Genomic DNA, 18,112 nt, shown 5'->3' on the forward strand with positions numbered 1-18,112 from the left:
TTCACCTTCCAACAAGACAATGACCCTAAGCACACAGCCAAGACAATGCAGGAGTGGCTTCGGGACAAGTCTCTGAATGTCCTTCAGTGGCCCAGACATAGCCCGGACTTTAAATCAATTGAACATCTCTGGAGAGACCTGAAAATAGCTGTGCAGCGACGCTATCCATCCAACCTGACAGAGCTTGAGAGGATCTGCAGAGAATGGGAGAAACTCCCCAAATACAGGTGTGCCATGCTTGTAGCATCATACCCAAGAAGACTCAAGGCTGTAATCGCTGCCAAAGGTGTTTCAACAAAAAACTTAGTAAGGGTCTGAATAGATATGTAAATATCATATTATTATTTATTTTTTTAAATACATTTGCAAAACTGTTGCATTGTCTTTAAGGGGTATCGTGTGTAGATTGATGAGGGAAAAAAAAACAATTTAATACATTTTAGAATAACGCTATAACATAACAAAATGTGGAAAAAGTCAGGGGTCTGAATACTTTCTGAACGCACTCACTGATTGAAGTGGATATAACAAGTGACATCAATAAGGGATCATCACTTTCACCTGCATTCACCCAGTCGGTCATGGAAAGAGCAGGTGTTCCTAATGTTTTGTACACACACTCTCGCATACACACACACACACCACACACACACACACACACACACACACACACACACACACACACACACACACACACACACACACACACACACACACACACACACACACACACACACACACACACACACACACACGAGGCCCTCTCTCTCCCCAGGTAGGCAGATACCTGTCGGTAGTAGGAGTAAGGCCCCTGTCCCTGGTGGAGGAGAGGCCCTGGTGGGTGGGGGAGCTGCTCCCGGGACCCACCCAGTCCAGGCCTACGCCCCTGTAGTGTACAGGCAGCCACAGGTTACAGTTAGCCAGATGCATCTAGTTACCTATTATGCTAAATACGCTAATATCCATGTCCTCAAAGCAATCCTGCTTTTTACTATAAAATGGTCACTGTTCACTTGCACTAGCCCTGAGATGCCTCTGAAAGTCCACAAGACTAGCCATTGCAGAGGGTCGTACCTGGTAGGTGGCATGGGCGCCTTGGCTCCCCCAGCCGCTCTTGCCCCCCTCCTCGGCCCATCCTGGCTTGCTGGAGGGGGGTGGGGGGCCGTCGTGGTCAGCGTTGGAGGGAGGGGTGCGGCGGGTGTCCCTGTCCACTCCGCTGTCAGAGACTCGGGAGCGCTGCACCACCTGAGGGGGACCTTCCTGAGACCTTTGCATCTCCCTGGGAAAGGAAATAAGAGACGACACATTTGTCACGTCAAAAGCAATCCCACATTCAACAACCATTTCAGGAATTCATTACATTCTGGCTCCGTCATTTATTAATTCAGAAACAATTTATGTGAGCGTATGGGTCTTCGTGGCAGAAAGGAGGATTGCTAGCACAGCACAGTACAAATAGTTTTAAACGTTTAAACTGTATTTTCCAAACCATGTCAATCTTATGTTGGGCAGGTACTGTGGGACATACCGTGCACCGTTTTTGCTCTCGCTTCTTTCACTCCTCTCGGGTCTCTCGTTCCTCTCCTCATCTTCCTCTCCTTCATCGTCGCTGAACTTCAACTTGGCCGAGTAGTCGATCTCCTCGTGTGCCCCTGTTTGACAGACTCAACGGTTCAGAGGGGAAGCACAATAGGCATGCAGACCGCATTTGCACCGTTGCCATCCTCGACCATTATACACAGCCACACACACTATGAGGGAGACTTGAAACAATGCATGCTTCTCATCTCTCCCTCACTTGGATAATCCTGATGTCTCCCCTCCCCTCCCCCACACAAAGCACTACTGAGTCAATGAGATGAGATGATGCCGTCGAATGTGCTACCCACTGTGTTTCTCCATGTATTAGCAAAGTCCCACCATATCAGCATCATACAATTGATATGATAGAGAGTGAATGTCTCTCGGATTCTAAAATAATGAAGGTGGCTGGCTTTCTTGTAATACTTTCAGGCTATCCAGTCAATTGTCCCACGTTGTTTAAGGTTCTCATATCAATTTAACAGTGTACAGGTCTCTACTCTTAATGTGATGACTTTTTGCACTTGCCACTGCTTTCTGAGCAGTATACTCTACCAATAATTACAAGTGTTCCTGAGTCCTGACGTCTCCTCTCTCTCTCACCTGCCCAGCCCTCGTCTCCGTCCTGGTGGTCTAGTTCATCTAGCTCCTTCAGGTCATCCTGCTTCAGAATGGAGGGTCGCTTCACCATCTCTCCTCCCCCACCACGGGGACCGCCTTGGGGACGCCCGCGGCCGTCCTGACCCTGCTGGCGAAACCTGGGAGGGGCCTCACCAGGAGGAGGGTACCTGTAGGGCCCCTGGGGGCCGTAGGGAGGCGGGAAGGGCAGAAAGGGCGGGTACATCTGAGACCGAGAGACACAGAAAGAGAGAGGGTAGAAAACATTTAGAGACCCTGAGATGCACAAAAGCAGAGATTGACAGTACACTAATGCTACACTGGTGGGTAACAGGGTGAGAGCCCATCTGTGCGCACACCTCTAACAGTGAGATGTTCTAACACGGTTTCTGTGCCACCATTTGTATATTCTCTTGAAAATTTTCGCCAAATGGATGGAAACATACATTGCATTCGGAAAGCATTTCGATGCCTTAACAAAATGTTGAAAAGGTCACGTTACAGTCTTTCTCAAAAATGGATTAAAAATAAACATTTCCTCAATCGAGACAATACCCCACAACGACAAAGCGAAAACAGGTTGTTAGAAATTTGGGCAAATGCATTACAAATAAAAAACAGAAATACTTTATTTACATAAGTATGGAGACCCTTCGCAGAAACTAAGCTCAGCTGCATCCTGTTTCCATTGATCATCTTTGAGATGTTTCTACAACTTGATCGGAGTCCACCTGTGGTAAATTCAATTGACTGGACATTTGGCACACACCTGTCTATATAGTTGACAGTGCATGCCAGAGCCACAGCCATGAGGTCAAAGGAATTGTATGTAGAGCGCCGAGACAGGATCGTGTCGAGGCACAGATCTGGGGAAGGGTACCAATACATTTGTGCAGCATTGAAGGTCCCCAAGACCACAGTGGCCTCCATTCTTAAATTGAAGTAGTAGTTTGGAGCTTCCAAGACTGTTCCTAGAGCTGTCTGCCTGGCACAACTGAGCAATCGGGGGGAAAAGGGCCTTGGTCAGGGAGGTGACCAAGAACCCGATGGTCACTCTGACAGAGCTCCAGAGTTCCTCTGTGGAGATGGGAGAACCTTCCAGAAGGACAACCATCTCTGCAGCACACTACCAATCAGGCCTTTATGGTAGAGTGGCCAGACGAAAGCCATTCCTCGGTAAAAGGAACATGACATCCAACTTGGGAGTTTGCCAAAAGGCACCTTAAGGCAGTGGTTCTTAACCTTGTTGGAGGTACTGAACCCCAACAGTTTCATATGCGCATTCACCGAACCCTTCTTAATTGAAAAAAATATATATATTTCAAAACATAGGTATATATTTGACTGGTGCACAAAATGAACCGTGCATCAACATCACTGTTTTCAAAGAACAAAATCATCAAAACATTTTCACACAGATTATCATTTTCACAAAAACAAAAACATAATAATGAATATTTACTGCAAATCAGTGTGACTTCTGCTGTTGCCTTTCAGAGACCAGTTCAGAAATGCGCGGCTTCACCTTGGCAAGTGCCACTCTCATGTCATTTTCGCAACAAAGTCTGTTCCTTTTCTTCGTTTTTATGTCCAGCATCCTCGAAAAGGATTGCTCGCAAAGATATGTTGTAACAAACGGTATGAAAATCTCCAGAGCTTTCTTAGCAATAACAGGGTACGTTACCATTTGTTGACACCAAAACGTTGAAAGCGTTGTTGTTCTGAAGAGTTGCTGTTGAACCTGGCTTTGCTGAATTTCAATGATTTCATCGAGGTATTCATCATTGACATCTGTTGTCTCAACACTAAACGTGAACGGCTGTCTCACCCATGCTGGATATGACTCTCTTGTAGGGAAGTATCCGTCGAAAGACTTTGCAAGCTCATCTAAGTGCGTGGCTATTGCTTGCTTCAGTTCAGCGGGTACAGAAATGTCTCTGATTCCAGATACATCTTCGATCTTACTTACACAGTCGTCCAGCAGGGGAAAGTTTGCAAAGTTATTGTTCTCTGTTCGTCGTTTCCATAACGGTAGCTTTTTTGAAAAGCCTTCAGGTTTTCCTCCGCTTCGATGATGTTGACTCCACCGCCCTGCATCTTTTGATTGAGATGATTGAGAGCTGCGAAGATATCGGCCATGTACGCTAAAATGAGAATGAACTCAGAATTTTTGAAGCAATCTGCATGACAATGTTGGTGCTCTTGCAAAAACAGGGCTAATTCCACACGCACGGCAAAAACACGATTCAGCACCTGTCCCCGGGATAACCACCTAACGTTAGAATGGTACAGAAGTACCTCGAATTCAGAGCCCATTTCTTTACACAGCTCACTGAAGATGCGATGCCGCAGAGCACTAGTTCGCACATAGTTCACGCATTCCACTACAATTTTTAATACTTCTGCCAGTTTTGGAGGCAAGGTTTTTGTTGCCAACGCATGCCTGTGCAGAATACAATGCGTAACAATGATGTGTGGTGCATCGGCTTTCACTAGCGCACCAAAACCAGACTTTCTTCCCAGCATGACTGGAGCTCCATCCGAACAAACTGCAGAAACCATATCCCACGAAAGATTGTTGTCTTTGAAGAAGTCATCCACAAGTTTCTTCACATCGGCTGCCTTAGTTGTTGTTGTAAGAGGCTTACAAAATAAAAATTATTCCTTTATCACGTCGTCTTTCACGTAGCGCACGAATACAGCAAGCTGGCTTAGATTGGAAACGTCTGTGGTCTCGTCGAGTTGAAGGCTGAATTTTGCCGGGCTTGAAATCAGATCTGCAACTACTTGAGCCAAGATGTCTTTGCTCATGTCCTCTATTCTGTCGCTGATGGTGTCATTTGAAAGAGAAATTTGGGATAACTTAACTTCGGCCTCTTTTCCCAGCATGATATTCGCCATCTTCAACACAGCTGGTTTTATGAGTGTTTCACCAATGGTGTGTGGTTTGCCCTGCTTTGCGATCAGGTAAGCAACTTCGTACGATGCTGTGAGGATCGGTTTGTTGATGGGTACAAAGCCGAGAACAGGCAGAGTAGCCTTTTCATTGAATCTGGCTCTCTTCACCTTGAATTCAGCGAGTGTTGTGTTCTTGTATTTTCCATCTCCATGCAGCTTAAGGAAGTGTTCTCTTAGTTTTGCCGGTGCTAGACTAGAATTGCTCAACTTGGCATTGCAAATCATGCAGTTAGGACATTGACTCCCATCACGCTCGGTTATACATGTAAATCCATATTGTACATATTCGTCCGACCACTTTCTTTTTTTGCTCGACATAGTAAGTATGAAGGGATTAAAATATTAAGAAAGAAATCACAAGACATACCATCACCACAGTCACAAACTGAGCGCGCCAAATTCCCTGCAGCACAGATAGGCCAAGTGATGTAGCGTGATCACCTGCAGCCAATGATGGCCAAGCGGAGCGGGTCATCACGAATCATATGAATCGGATGTTTGTCTTGACCTCCGCCGAACCCCTGAGACTGACTCACCGAACCCCTGGGGTTCGATCGAACCCAGGTTAAGAACCACTGCCTTAAGGACTCTCAGACCATGAGAAACAAGTCTGATGAAACCAAGATTGAACTCTTTGGCCTGAATGCCAAGCGTCACGTCTGGAGTAAACCAGACTCCATCATTACAGTGAAGCATGGTGGTGGCAGCATTACACTGTGGGAATGTTTTTCAGCGGCAGGGACTGGGAGACTAGTCAGGATGGAGGGAAAGATGACGTGAGCAAAGTACAGAGAGATCACAGATTAAAACCTGCTCCAGAGTGCTCAGGACCTCAGACTGGGGCCAAGGTTCACCTTCCAACAGGACAGCGACCCTAAGCACACAACCAAGACAACACAAGAATGGGACAAGTCTCAAAGTCCTTGAGTGGCCAAGCCAGAGCACAGGCTTGAACCCGAGCTAACACTTCTGGAGAGCCCTGAAAGTAGCTGTCCAACTAATTCAACCTGACAAAGTTTGAGAGGATCTGCAGAGAAGAATGGGAGAAACTCCCCAAATAGAGGTGTGCCAAGCTTGTAGTGTCTTACCCAAGAAGACTCGAGGCTGTAATCAATGACAAAGGTGCGTCAACAAAGTACTAAGCAAAGGGTCTGAATACTTATGTAACTGATTTTTTAAATTTACAAAAAATTATAAACTGCTTTATCATTATAGGGTATTGTGTGAACAAAAAAACTATTTAATCTATTTTAGAATAAGGCTGTAATGTAACAAATGTGGAAAAAAATCAAGGGGTCTGAAAACTTTCCGAATGCACTGTAGCTATAATAGATAGAGCCCCTGTGAGCACACATGCAGAGATTATACCAGAGCGGTGTTCGAATACCCATACTAACATACTGTATACAATCGGGGGAGTGGCACAGCAGTCTAAGGCACTGCATCTCAGTGCTAGATGTGTCACTTCAAACACCCTGGTTCGAATCCAAGCTGTATCACAACCGGTCGTGATTGTGAGGCGCATAGGGCAGCGGAAAATTGGCACCGCACCGTCCGGTTTTGGCCAGTGTAGGCTGTCATTGAAAATAAGAATTTGTTCTTAACTGACTATCCTAGTTAAAAAGGTTAACAAAAATAATAATACATAAACTAAATACTACATACTTAATAATTATATACACTACATACAATTAGTTCATTTTAGAATACTGTAAACAAACTGTATCCTTTCAGTTGAGAGCGTACCAGCGCTTTGCTTCTCTACTGGAAGTTGATGCTGTTGCTATGCAACCTCTTAGTAGGATGTTAGCATAATAAATGATTAACTAGACATTCTACGACTTCGGGTGTGTTACTAATAAATTCAATCTGAAGTGCCAGAGTGCGCTCTGGGCATTCGCAAATTCAGAGCATTGTCAGATTGTTTGTAAATTTAGAGCGTTTCGCTCTGGGAACGTTCAGAACGCAAACTGGACACTCTGGCTGAGAAGTAGGGTTGATCCGGGCGTTCTTAACTCACAACGGCAGTCAAGCACCCAAGCTAACTGGCTAACTTGCTAACTACTTCAAGACACAATGATAGACCACCTCACACTGACCATTTTACTCACGGCTGCATATTTTCCGCAATTTTCTTCAAATCTGAAAACGTTATGAGGCCATGCCCATTTTTGGAAGAATTGCATTATGGGCCCTATAAGCACAGAAATAGTGTCCACTGCTTGTATACGAATGTAGTATGACATCCGGGAACTTTTGACATACTAACTATATCAATACTATGACTAATCAGCATTCCATATACTCATTTTACGTCACAAATAGTATGGCTAGTATGAGTATTCAAACACAGCTCAGGAGTAGACTTACAAATGGAGGCATAATCCCTCTGTACTGGGGGAACCCAGGGCCCATGGGGGGCTGGGGCAGGCCAGGGCTGCCAGCGGGGGGATTCCTAGGCAGCCCATGGGACTGGAGGTTTTGCTGCTGCTGGAGAGGAGGGGGGCCTGCCTGGCCACCACTGGCAGCCCCCTCTATCGCCAGCACCCCGCCCGGGCCACCCTCTGCGACCCCCTCTCCGGTGGGCGCCAGGGCACGGCCCCCACCGTCCCGCCAGCTCGTCATGTCTGGGGAGAGAAAGGGAAAACGAGGAAAAAAGGTAACAAAATGGATGGGAATAGGAGCCACTTATACCAGCATTTGTATTAATAATAGACATGCAATAGAATCATGCCACAGCGAATGTCGTTGTTATAAAAATTAGGGATGCACGATATATTGGGGAACATATCGGAATCGAACAATATTAGCTAAAAAATGCCAACAGCCCGATGTCTAGTTTAGAGTTCGGCCGATTAATTGGAATGGCCGATTAATTAGGGCCAATTTGTAGTTTTCGTAACAATCGGAAATCGGTATTTCTTGGCGCCAATCTTTTTTTATACCTTTATTTAACTAGGCAAGTCGGTTAAGAACACATTCTTAATTTCAATGACGGCCTAGGAACGGTGGGTTAACTGCCTCGTTCAGGGGCAAAACGACAGATTCACCTTGTCAGCTCGAGGATCCAATCTTGCAACCTTACAGTTAACTAGTCCAACACAATAACGACCTGCCTCTCTCTCGTTGCACTCCACAAGGAGACTGCCTGTTACGCGAATGCAGTAAGCCATGGTAAGTTGCTAGCTTGCATTAAACGTATCTTTAAAAAAACAATCAATCATAATCACTAGTTAACTACACATGGTTGATGATATTACTAGATATTATCTAGCGTGTCAAAGTACCAAAGTGACTGAGCGGTGGTAGGAAGAAGCAGGCACGTAAACATTCTTTCAAACAGCACTTTTGTGCGTTTTGCCAGCAGCTCTTCGTTGTGTGTCAAGCATTGCGCTGTTAATGACTTCAAGCCTATCAACTCCCGAGATGAGGCTCGTGAAATCGAAGTGAAATGGCTAGCTAGTTAGCGCGCGCTAACTAGAGGGACAGAAGCTATACTGTTACACTGGCAATACTAAAGTGCCTATAAGAACATCCAATAGTCAAAGGTTAATGAAATACAAATGGTATAGAGGAAAATAGTCCTATAATTCCTACAACCTAAAGCTTCTTACCTGGGAATATTGAAGACTCATGTTAAAAGGAACCACCAGCTTTCATATGTTCTCATGTTCTGAGCAAGGAACTGAAACGTTAGCTTTCTTACATGGCACATATTGCACTTTTATTTTCTTCTTCAACACTTTGTTTTTGCATTATTTAAACCAAATTGAACACGTTTCATTATTTACTTGAAGCTTTATTGATTTTATTGATGTATTATATTAAGTTAAAATAAGTGTTCATTCAGTATTGTTGTAATTGTCATTATTACAAATAAATAATGAATCAGTATCGGTTTATTGGATCCTCCAATAACCGGTATCGGCGTTGAAAAATCATAATCGGTCGATCTCTAGTGCATACCCATATAATGTGGGTGACGTAATGACACAACGTAAAATTTTGCGCTACACATGCAACACAGCATTCCTAACCTAGCCCACAATGTCTGCTGTGTGGATCGAGCAGTCAACAAGTCAAGCAGTCATTTGAAAGAGTAAGAATATTTCAGCGAGACAACTCAAAGGCAAAATCCATTAACGGCAAAATAATGGGATTCATTACCCTTGACAATCAACCGTTGTCTGTTGTGGGTGATGTTGGCTTTCGCCGACTGGTTGAGCACGGGTACACACTACCAAGTGCGCTATTTTTCAGATGTTGCCCTACCGGAGTTATACAGTAATAGCGTCACTGCTATTAGCTTCACTCCATACTATGGAACACCGTTTGGGTCTTTGTGTGTCAAAAAAGATACACGTCATTTGACGCGTTAAATAAGCTTTTAATTTGACACGTCAAACGACACAGTTTTATTACAGAATGTAGTGTGTTCTGAATTTGCACGTGCAAGCCAAGCGCCACCACTACTATCAGTAGAACTGTCAAAGCTGTACAAAAAAGTCTGCAAACACCGGCCATGAACAATGTGTTTATAGTAGCGCATTGGTAATAAAGCATTATTTGTTTGACCGCAACTTCTGGGGTGCTAGCTTTAGCCTGGTACCTAGCTAGCACCAATACAACCAGCCTAAAAACAATGACCAGTAGAAACTACAGTCATTTTCATTATTCTTAGCAATGACTTCGGAATCCTTGTGAGTAATATTAGCTAGGTAGCCACTTGTTGTTCGCCTATTGAAATTAAACTTAAGTACATTAAAATAAATAGCTAGCCAGCTACTTAAACATGTTGCCCAAAGCTAACGTTATAAGCAGCCAGCTAGCTTCATCTGGTTTGTGAGGCTTGACCGGACCGGGTTGTGTTCTGAAGCTAGCCAAAATAACAATTTGGCACAATAGTGGAATTTGCAGTTTGCCTCCAAAATAAAAGTACCCCTTCGAAAGTGATGCAGAAGGTTACAATTGGTGGAATCATGCCATATTTAAACTAGATAATGTTAAACAAGGTTGTAATGTGAAGCAATGAAATTGGGTATCAGTCAACTTGGTGACACCGATAGAACACAACTGTGAAGAGTTTATGCAAATATTAGTGATGTAGCTCTTATCGCGGGACTGTGACAGTGTGAAATCACCCCCCTCAGTCAGCCTATTGTGTATTGACATTCATTTTGCACGGTACATCTTTACCTAAGGATTGGGGATCAATGAAATGGGGAATCAGTCTACTCAATACCCAAGATATTTTCCTCCTCATTTATCAGACTCCAAAACATACATGCAGTATTGTTTGTCCAAAACATCCACACAGTATTGTTTGTTAAATACACATAGGTTGACAAATGCGGCTCAATTCAGTTTCCGAGTCCCGCAATAAGAGCTACGACACTAATGTTCTCTGGGTGTCACGGAGTAGACTGATACCCCATGTCATTGATCAACAATCCATAGTTTAGTGATTTCAACAGATTTTTGTCAAATAACAAATGGTCCATTGTTGATTTTTATATAACATTCCAACCTCATTTAGCATGATCTATTCAATTATGGCATAATTCTACTATTTGTATTCATGTGCATCACTGCCAATGACATACTTCACCTAGATATGTCCGACTACCATTAATCAAATAAGACCTGTTTTATAAATTAGGATTATTTTACATGACACCTAGCTATATAGTTAGCTAGCTATAGCTACTGAAACAGATTGTTCTTCCCCAAAAACATAGCAAAACGACATTGTTTGCATCCATGAGCTAGCTAGCTTTTATTTATGACCAGCAACTGTAGGTGCGTGAGACAACTCTACCAGCATCATTGCATACGTATCGATGAACCGATGTGACATATGAAATACGAGTGATGGTGTAATCTATGTGGAATAACTAGGTTAAAAAAAGGTATGGACGCGTTAAATTATTATGTGACGTGCAGTCATATTCAGGTCCTGATTGGTCAACAAGTTTATTTGACATGTATGTTTTTTGACATGCAAAGACCCAAACGGCATTCCATAGTATGAGAAATCCTGGTTGAGAATGAAACGACTGAACAAATGGACAACGAAACACAGAAAGTGAAAGTGAAAGAAATAGGTTTTGATTATGCTTTACTGGTAATGGGGACATACGTATATGCAAACAAAATAACTTTTTGGTTCGTGTGGTGTGTGTGTGTGTGTAAATCAGTTAAGAACAAATTCTTATTTACAATGACGGCCAATTGTGCACCACCCTTTGGGACTCCCAATCACAGCCGGATGTGACACAGACTGGATTCGAACCAGGGACTGTAGTGGCGCCTCTTGCACTGAGATGCAGTGCCTTAGACCGTTGCGTCCATGTTTGTTAAGCATTCTAGTACAGTTAAATAGTTAAAAGGCCGCTAAAAATTCAAATATCGGTTATCGGTATCAGGTTTTTTTGAGGGGGCAAAAAAATATATTGGATATCGGTCAAAAACATCATGACTATGCATCACTAATAAAACTGTTCCCAGAATTCCTTTTTTCTCTCCTCCCATTTGGAGGATTCTCAGTATCAGGTGTGAATAAGCAGGGAGTTAATCCTCCAACTGGCAATCATCCAACTGGTATTTCTGGAAAATGTGAAAATTTTAGGACAGTTACCAGAATTTTGCAATTATGGTCGTTAAAATAAGCTCTTGCTCTGAACGCTAGTTCTTCTGTTCTGTCGGCAACCCTCTTCATTGTACGTGTGGTCTACAATAAACAATACAAAGAGGAGATTTAATGTTACTCACTCGGGGGGCGGAGGCTTGGTCCGGGCCCATACAACTGATCTGCAGTGCCCTGTTCCCTGCCAGCTTTTTCCTGGTCGCCAGCCGCCTGCAGGGTGGGAAATTCCTCGCGAGAGAATGGCGACCGTTGGTTTGATCCCTTTCCACCTGTATGGTGCGAGAGAGAGGAGGGGTTACTCAACGTCAAATCTCCAAACGTGAGTTAATTAGGCAATTGATGCGGCAGTCAAGTCTGCTGCAAAGTACCATAGGAGAGGGAAGTGACAGACCGATGTAAAGTATGATACTCACCATCTCCTTGTGCTCCATGTGTAACACTGGCCTGAGCCCAGGACCTTGCCCCTGCGGCCTGGGCTGAAACCGTGGCCGGAACCGGAGGTGGAACCTGAGAGACACACAAAATAGCACAACATTAAGCACCATTGGCAGGATGGAACCATTTTGTGTTTCGGGTTTACATTGGCATCGAATTGGTGTGTACCTCTGGAGTTGGCGGGGTTCTCGGGCGGGTCGGTGCAGGCGTCTGTGAAACCACAGGCTGCTGCGACTCCAGCTGCGGTGCTGACAATACATCGGTACTGAGAGATGAGAAGAGAGAGAAAGAGAGAGAAAAAGGAGAGAAACACAAGAAGTGGTAAGTGTCAGATGCACCAGTCAGTCAGACAGACAATTGCGCCAATTACCGAGCTTGTAGGGGCCTATTAGTGATGTTCCACAGCATTATTGCTGCTATTTCTTGAGATAAGATAGCATCTGCGCATTCAAATCACTAGTAGATGTGCTAGTCAATTCTTCTTCTTTTTTTTTTACTGCAGATAACATAGTGAAGATTAGAGCGAACACTGACAAGGATTTAGTATATTCAAATCTATAGAGCGCCTCATGGGTAGCATGTCAGGGGGGCCTCCTCACCTCTTTGGGTCTGCTGGTTCCTGCTTGCTTGCCCATCCTGTGCCGTCTTTTGGAACGAGCGAGACGTTGGGATCGTTGCCTTTGTTCTCTGCCTTCAGACTGGGCAGGCTGGCAGGGGGTGGCATGCGCCGCGCAGAGGCAACTTTACCAAGAGACTGAAGGCCATGGCGGGGGGGAACTGATTAGGGGGAGGAAGAGAGGAGGGAGATGAGGTCATTAGCAGAAAGACCACAGTAACTTGAGACCACTGAGAATCAAATGGAGGGGAGAGGGGGACATGAGAACGACGGTGGTGATCGCCGACACAATATGTAGGAATTCGATAGAGATGCCGTAAGAACTGCTTTACAACACGAGTTGACATTCGCTGGGTTATAATTAATAGGGACGGCATTTGAAATAATAATAATAATAATAAAATGATTTTGGTATTCAAATTATGTCACAATATTTTTTTCTGGATATCTGGATAGTCATGTTTTAAAGGGAATTGTTTTGGAGAGATACTTCAAATAGAGACTTGCTCGCGCTGGCTTGAGAGAGCCGGTGAGCTGCGCTCCTCTTATTTCAGCAGAATGTGGGGGAGGGGCGAGAGAGGAGCAGGGGCCCGGCGAGTGTGATCGTCTATACCTGTGGCATGGAGGGAGAGAGAAAGTAAACAGACTTATGACAAACGTGTTGCGGCCATAGGTTATGTCTCTCATACCATCTGGTAGTGCTTGTCTTGATTGCATCAAACTGTTGTAAAGATGCTAGCTAGCTAGCTAGCTAAGTTAGGCAGCTAGCTAGCTAAAGTAGCAAGGCTGATTGAGAATATTTTGTGGCACTACCCGTCCAATGTCTATAACAACTCTATTCATATGAAACACTAGCCTACTCCTCACTTAGCAAACTTAATTCTATAAATGTAATTACATTTTGCATTGATAAAAAATATGTCCCATTTCACTTGCTACACATGGAGCCTCTGACTGTAGCGCTGATTTGATTGACCGACGTTGACAATAAGCTACACATGTAGGCTACCAGTGAGTCTAATAGGGCGCATTCACAAAACCTGTCATAAAATAGTTGTATTGAAAATGTCAAATGTAAATGGTGCATCCTTGTGGACTATATAGCAATGTCACATAAATAATAGTGTTCTATTACTTGGGAGAGTATACACAAACGTATGTTTGGATATTCGAATAATCGTGCCCATCACTAAAATGTAGCAGTTGCCTTCAACTGCATAGAAGATTTTAGTTTTTGTTTGCTCGAGGCCAGTAGAAAGAAATTGTGCTCAAGCAATGTTGGAAAGGCTGCAGCCATTTTACACAGGCACCTTCTGTAAAAAGTGAGTCTACTGAATATCAATTAGCATTTTTTTTTTTGCAGTATATTTATTTTTTAAATACTGAAAAATCACATTTAAATAAGTAGTCAGACCCTTTACCTATTTCTTGGTTGAATCATCTTTGGCGGTGTTAATAGCCTCGAGACTTCTTGGGTATGACGCTACAAGCTTAGCAAATATGTTTTTGGAGAGTTTTCAAGATCTGTCAGGTTGGATAGGGACTTACCCTGCAGAGCTATTTTCAGCTCTCTCCAGACATGTTTGATCGTGTTCGAGTTCGGGCTCTGGCTGGGCCACTCAAGGACATTCAGAGACTTATCGCAAAGTCATTCCTGCGTTGTCTTGGCTGTGTACTTAGGGTCGTTGTCCTGTTGGAAGCTGAACCATTGCCCAGTCTGAGGTTCTGAGCACCCTGGATAAGGTTTTCATCAAGGATCTCTGGGTATCTCTGTTTATCTTTCCCTCGATCCTGACTAGTCTCCCAGTCCCTGGAAAACATTCCCACAGAATGACGCTGCCACCACCATGTTTCACCGTAGGGTTGGTGCCAGGTTCCCTCCAGATGTGACGCTTGGCATTCAGGCCAAAGAGTTCAAGCTCGTGGTTTCATCAAACCAGAGAATCTTGGTTCTCATGGTCTGACAGAGTGACTACACCGCTCGCCGTGCATTGCAAAATAAATGTAGAAGTCTATGTTATTAAATTATTGCACCCACACAGCTCGCGAGCGCCTGCGTTGCCAAGGACTAAAATAGAAGTCAGTTCTATTTCGGATGCAGATTGTGCTGCAATTCCTGCCTCTCTGCATCTCCTCATTTGTTTATAGAAGCAGGTACCCACGTGGGTGACTGAAAGACGAACAAGGTCAGTGGCGGTAATGCGGTAATGAAAGTTGCCAATCGCATTATAAAGTCAAGAGAAGAAAAAGCCTGGAAGAAAGAGAGATGACTAGAAACTATTTAGTTGACCGTTTTGTGTGTGGATCAATTGTTGGAGTAGAGGACCTTTTGCATTTCAGGTAAAATAACAACTCAATGTTTATATCCCAGGACAAATTAGCTAGCAACAGCAAGCTAGTTAAATAAGACAAATTAGCTAGCAAGTGCAAGCTAGCCAGCTAAATTGCCATACATGTTTAATGCTTTTTGACATGTCCCCAAATTAATATAATTGGTTTCTTGTTTGTTTTGATATTTTAACCTGCGTGCCGTGAAATACATTTATGCATGATGGCACATGAGCGCAGCCGGTTTGGGTTCCGTGTAAGAGTCTTTAGGTGCATTTTGGAAAACTCCAAGTAGGCTGTCATGTGCCTTTTACTGAGGAGTGGCTTCCATCTGGCCACTCTACCATAAAGGCCTGAATGGGGGAGTGCTGCAGAGATGGTAGTCCATCTGGAAGGTTCTCCCATCTCTACAGAGGAACTCGGGAGCTCTGTCAATGTGACCATCGGGTTCTTGGTCATCTCCCTGACCAAGGCCCATCTCCCCCGATTGCTTAATTTGGCCCAGGCGGTCAGATCTAGGAAGGGTCTTGAGCTGTGTTCGAATACTCATACTACCCACACTAACTGTACTATTGTGACGTAAATTGAGTATGATTATTGGTAATAGCATGGATATCGTTAGTATGCTAAAATTTCCCGGATGTCGTACTAAATTCGCCAAAATACACAAGCATTGGACACTATTCCTGTGCTTTTAGAGTCAATAATGCAAATGGTCATGACTTCATAACGTTATCAGATTTGCGGAAAATATGCAGCCGAAGTCCAACAAGTGTAAACAAATTAAACGAACTAATTATGACAAAAGAAAATATGTTGTTCAATGTAATAAAGTAATGACTTTTCAAATAAGTTACGTTACACGTTACATTGTCTGTCAATTTGTTAGCTACAGCAATATGTAGCAGTAAGTTAGCTAGCATTAGTTGGCTACTAATAGATTGTTGAACTTGCCAGTATATTAACCATATGCTATGTAACTATTTATTGACTTGATTATTCACGTAATTCTTATCGAAGTGGTAAAGTCATTGTGCTTTCTCAGTGGACATTGTTAATTCTGGCTATATACTCTGACTTCAGAGCACCCTCATCTGACATGTACCTGTGCCAGTGCACAGAATAACTGATGAATTTACGAACGCACAACACCCGTTGAATATGGCCGGTGAGTAAACGGCAGCAAAAAATTGTCATTAAATTGCTGCCAGTGTAACGGATGTGAAATGGCTAGCTAGTTAGCGGTGCGCGCTAGTGGCGTTTCAGTCGGTGACGTCACTTGCTCTGAGACCTTGAAGTAGTGGTTCCCCTTGCTCTGCAAGGGCCGCGGCTTTTGTGGAGCGATGGGTAACAATGCTTCGTGGGTGACTGTTGTTGATGTGTGCAGAGGGTCCCTGGTTCACGCCAGGGTATGGGCGAGGGGACGGTCTAAAGTTATACTGTTACACCAGCAGCACAATTACAGTCACCAACACGCTGGATAACATGAAAACAGCCTAACCAGCTCTGCTAGGGTGAGTTCTCTCATTTGTTTCCTGGAATCTGTTAGCAAGTTAGCTTGGGTGCCATTGGGTTGATCAGAGCGTTCTGACCTCACTACACCTTGGCCAGAGCGTCCAGTGTGCCCTCTCAATGCTCCGTGAGCAAAACGCTCTGAATTGATGAACGCCCAGAGCGCACTTTGGCACTCTAGATTGAATTTACGAACACACACGAAATTGTAAGATATCTAGCTATTAATTTGTTATGCTAACAAGCTAGCTAGAAGTTGCATAGAAACGGCATCAACTTACGGTAGACAGACAAAGCGCTGGTACGCTCAACTGAAAGGATACTGTTCGTTTACAGTGTACTAAAATGAACGTGAGAGCGACCTGCGTTCCATTGCAATTCTAAAGACAAAGGAATTCTCCGGTTGGAACATTATTGAAGATTTATGTTAAAAACATCCTAAAGATTGATTCTATACATCGTTTGACATATTTCTACACTTTCGCCTGGACTCGCACGCGCCTCGTGAGTTTGGATTCGTTTACCAAACACGCTAACAAAAGGGGGTATTTGGACATAAATGATGGACTTTATCATTTATTATGGAACTGGGATTCCTGGGAGTGCATTCTGATGAAGATCATTAAAGGTAAGTGAATATTTCTAATGCTATTTCTGACTTCTGTTGACTACACAACATGGCGGGTATCGGTTTGGCTTGTTTTGTTGTCTGAGCGCTATACTCAGATTATTGCAGGGTGTGCTTTTTCCGCGAAGTTAAAAAAAATTGACACAGCGGTTGCATTAAGGAGAAGAGTATCTATAATCCCAAACATTTATCAATGTTTATTATGCGGCCTCCCGGGTGGCGCGCAGTGGTTAAGGGCGCTGTACTGCAGCGCCAGATGTGACACCAGAGACTCTGGGTTCACGCCCAAGCTCTGTCGTAACCGGCCGCGACCGGGAGGTCCGTGGGGCGACGCACAATTGGCCTAGCGTCGCCCGGGTTAGGGAGGGTTTGGCCGGTAGGGAAATCCTTGTCTCATCACGCACCAGCGGCTCCTGTGGCGGGCTGGGCGCAGTGCGCGCTAAGCAAGGTTGCCAGGTGCACAGTGTTTCCTCCGACACATTGGTCTTGCTGGCTTCCGGGTTGGATGGCGCTGTGTTAATAAGAAGCAGTGCGGCTTGGTTGGGTTGTGTATCAGAGGACGCATGACTTTCAACCTTCGTCTCTCCCGAGCCCGTACGGGAGTTGTAGCGTTGAGACAAGATAGTAGCTACTATACAATTGGATACCACAAAATTGGGGAGAAAAGGGGGAGAAAAAAAATGGTATTAATATTTATTATGAGTATTTCTGTAAATTGATGTAGCTCTCTGCAAAATCACCGGATGTTTAGGAACTACTGACCATAACGCGCCGATATGAACTTAATCAA

At 44.0% G+C, this 18,112-nt stretch overlaps 1 protein-coding gene across 3 annotated transcripts in view; it reads right to left on the minus strand.

The window, feature by feature from the left end:
* Positions 1–18,112, minus strand: part of LOC124020032 (protein PRRC2A-like) — a 43,492-nt gene that overhangs the window by 16,790 nt on the left and 8,590 nt on the right. For 2 of the 3 annotated variants that reach the window (XM_046335456.1, XM_046335455.1), the window contains exons 3-11: positions 12,838–13,015; positions 12,407–12,503; positions 12,217–12,310; positions 11,929–12,072; positions 7,528–7,784; positions 2,185–2,425; positions 1,529–1,652; positions 1,075–1,279; positions 788–886 (exon numbers count right to left, since the gene is read on the minus strand). In XM_046335456.1, coding sequence (XP_046191412.1) covers positions 788–886; positions 1,075–1,279; positions 1,529–1,652; positions 2,185–2,425; positions 7,528–7,784; positions 11,929–12,072; positions 12,217–12,310; positions 12,407–12,503; positions 12,838–13,015 — 1,439 coding nt within the window. The remainder of the gene's footprint in view (positions 1–787; positions 887–1,074; positions 1,280–1,528; positions 1,653–2,184; positions 2,426–7,527; positions 7,785–11,928; positions 12,073–12,216; positions 12,311–12,406; positions 12,504–12,837; positions 13,016–18,112) is intronic. The other variant, XM_046335457.1, reaches the window with a different exon arrangement.

The sequence above is a fragment of the Oncorhynchus gorbuscha genome, unplaced genomic scaffold (assembly GCF_021184085.1).
Source record: "Oncorhynchus gorbuscha isolate QuinsamMale2020 ecotype Even-year unplaced genomic scaffold, OgorEven_v1.0 Un_scaffold_750, whole genome shotgun sequence".
NCBI lineage: Eukaryota > Metazoa > Chordata > Actinopteri > Salmoniformes > Salmonidae > Oncorhynchus > Oncorhynchus gorbuscha.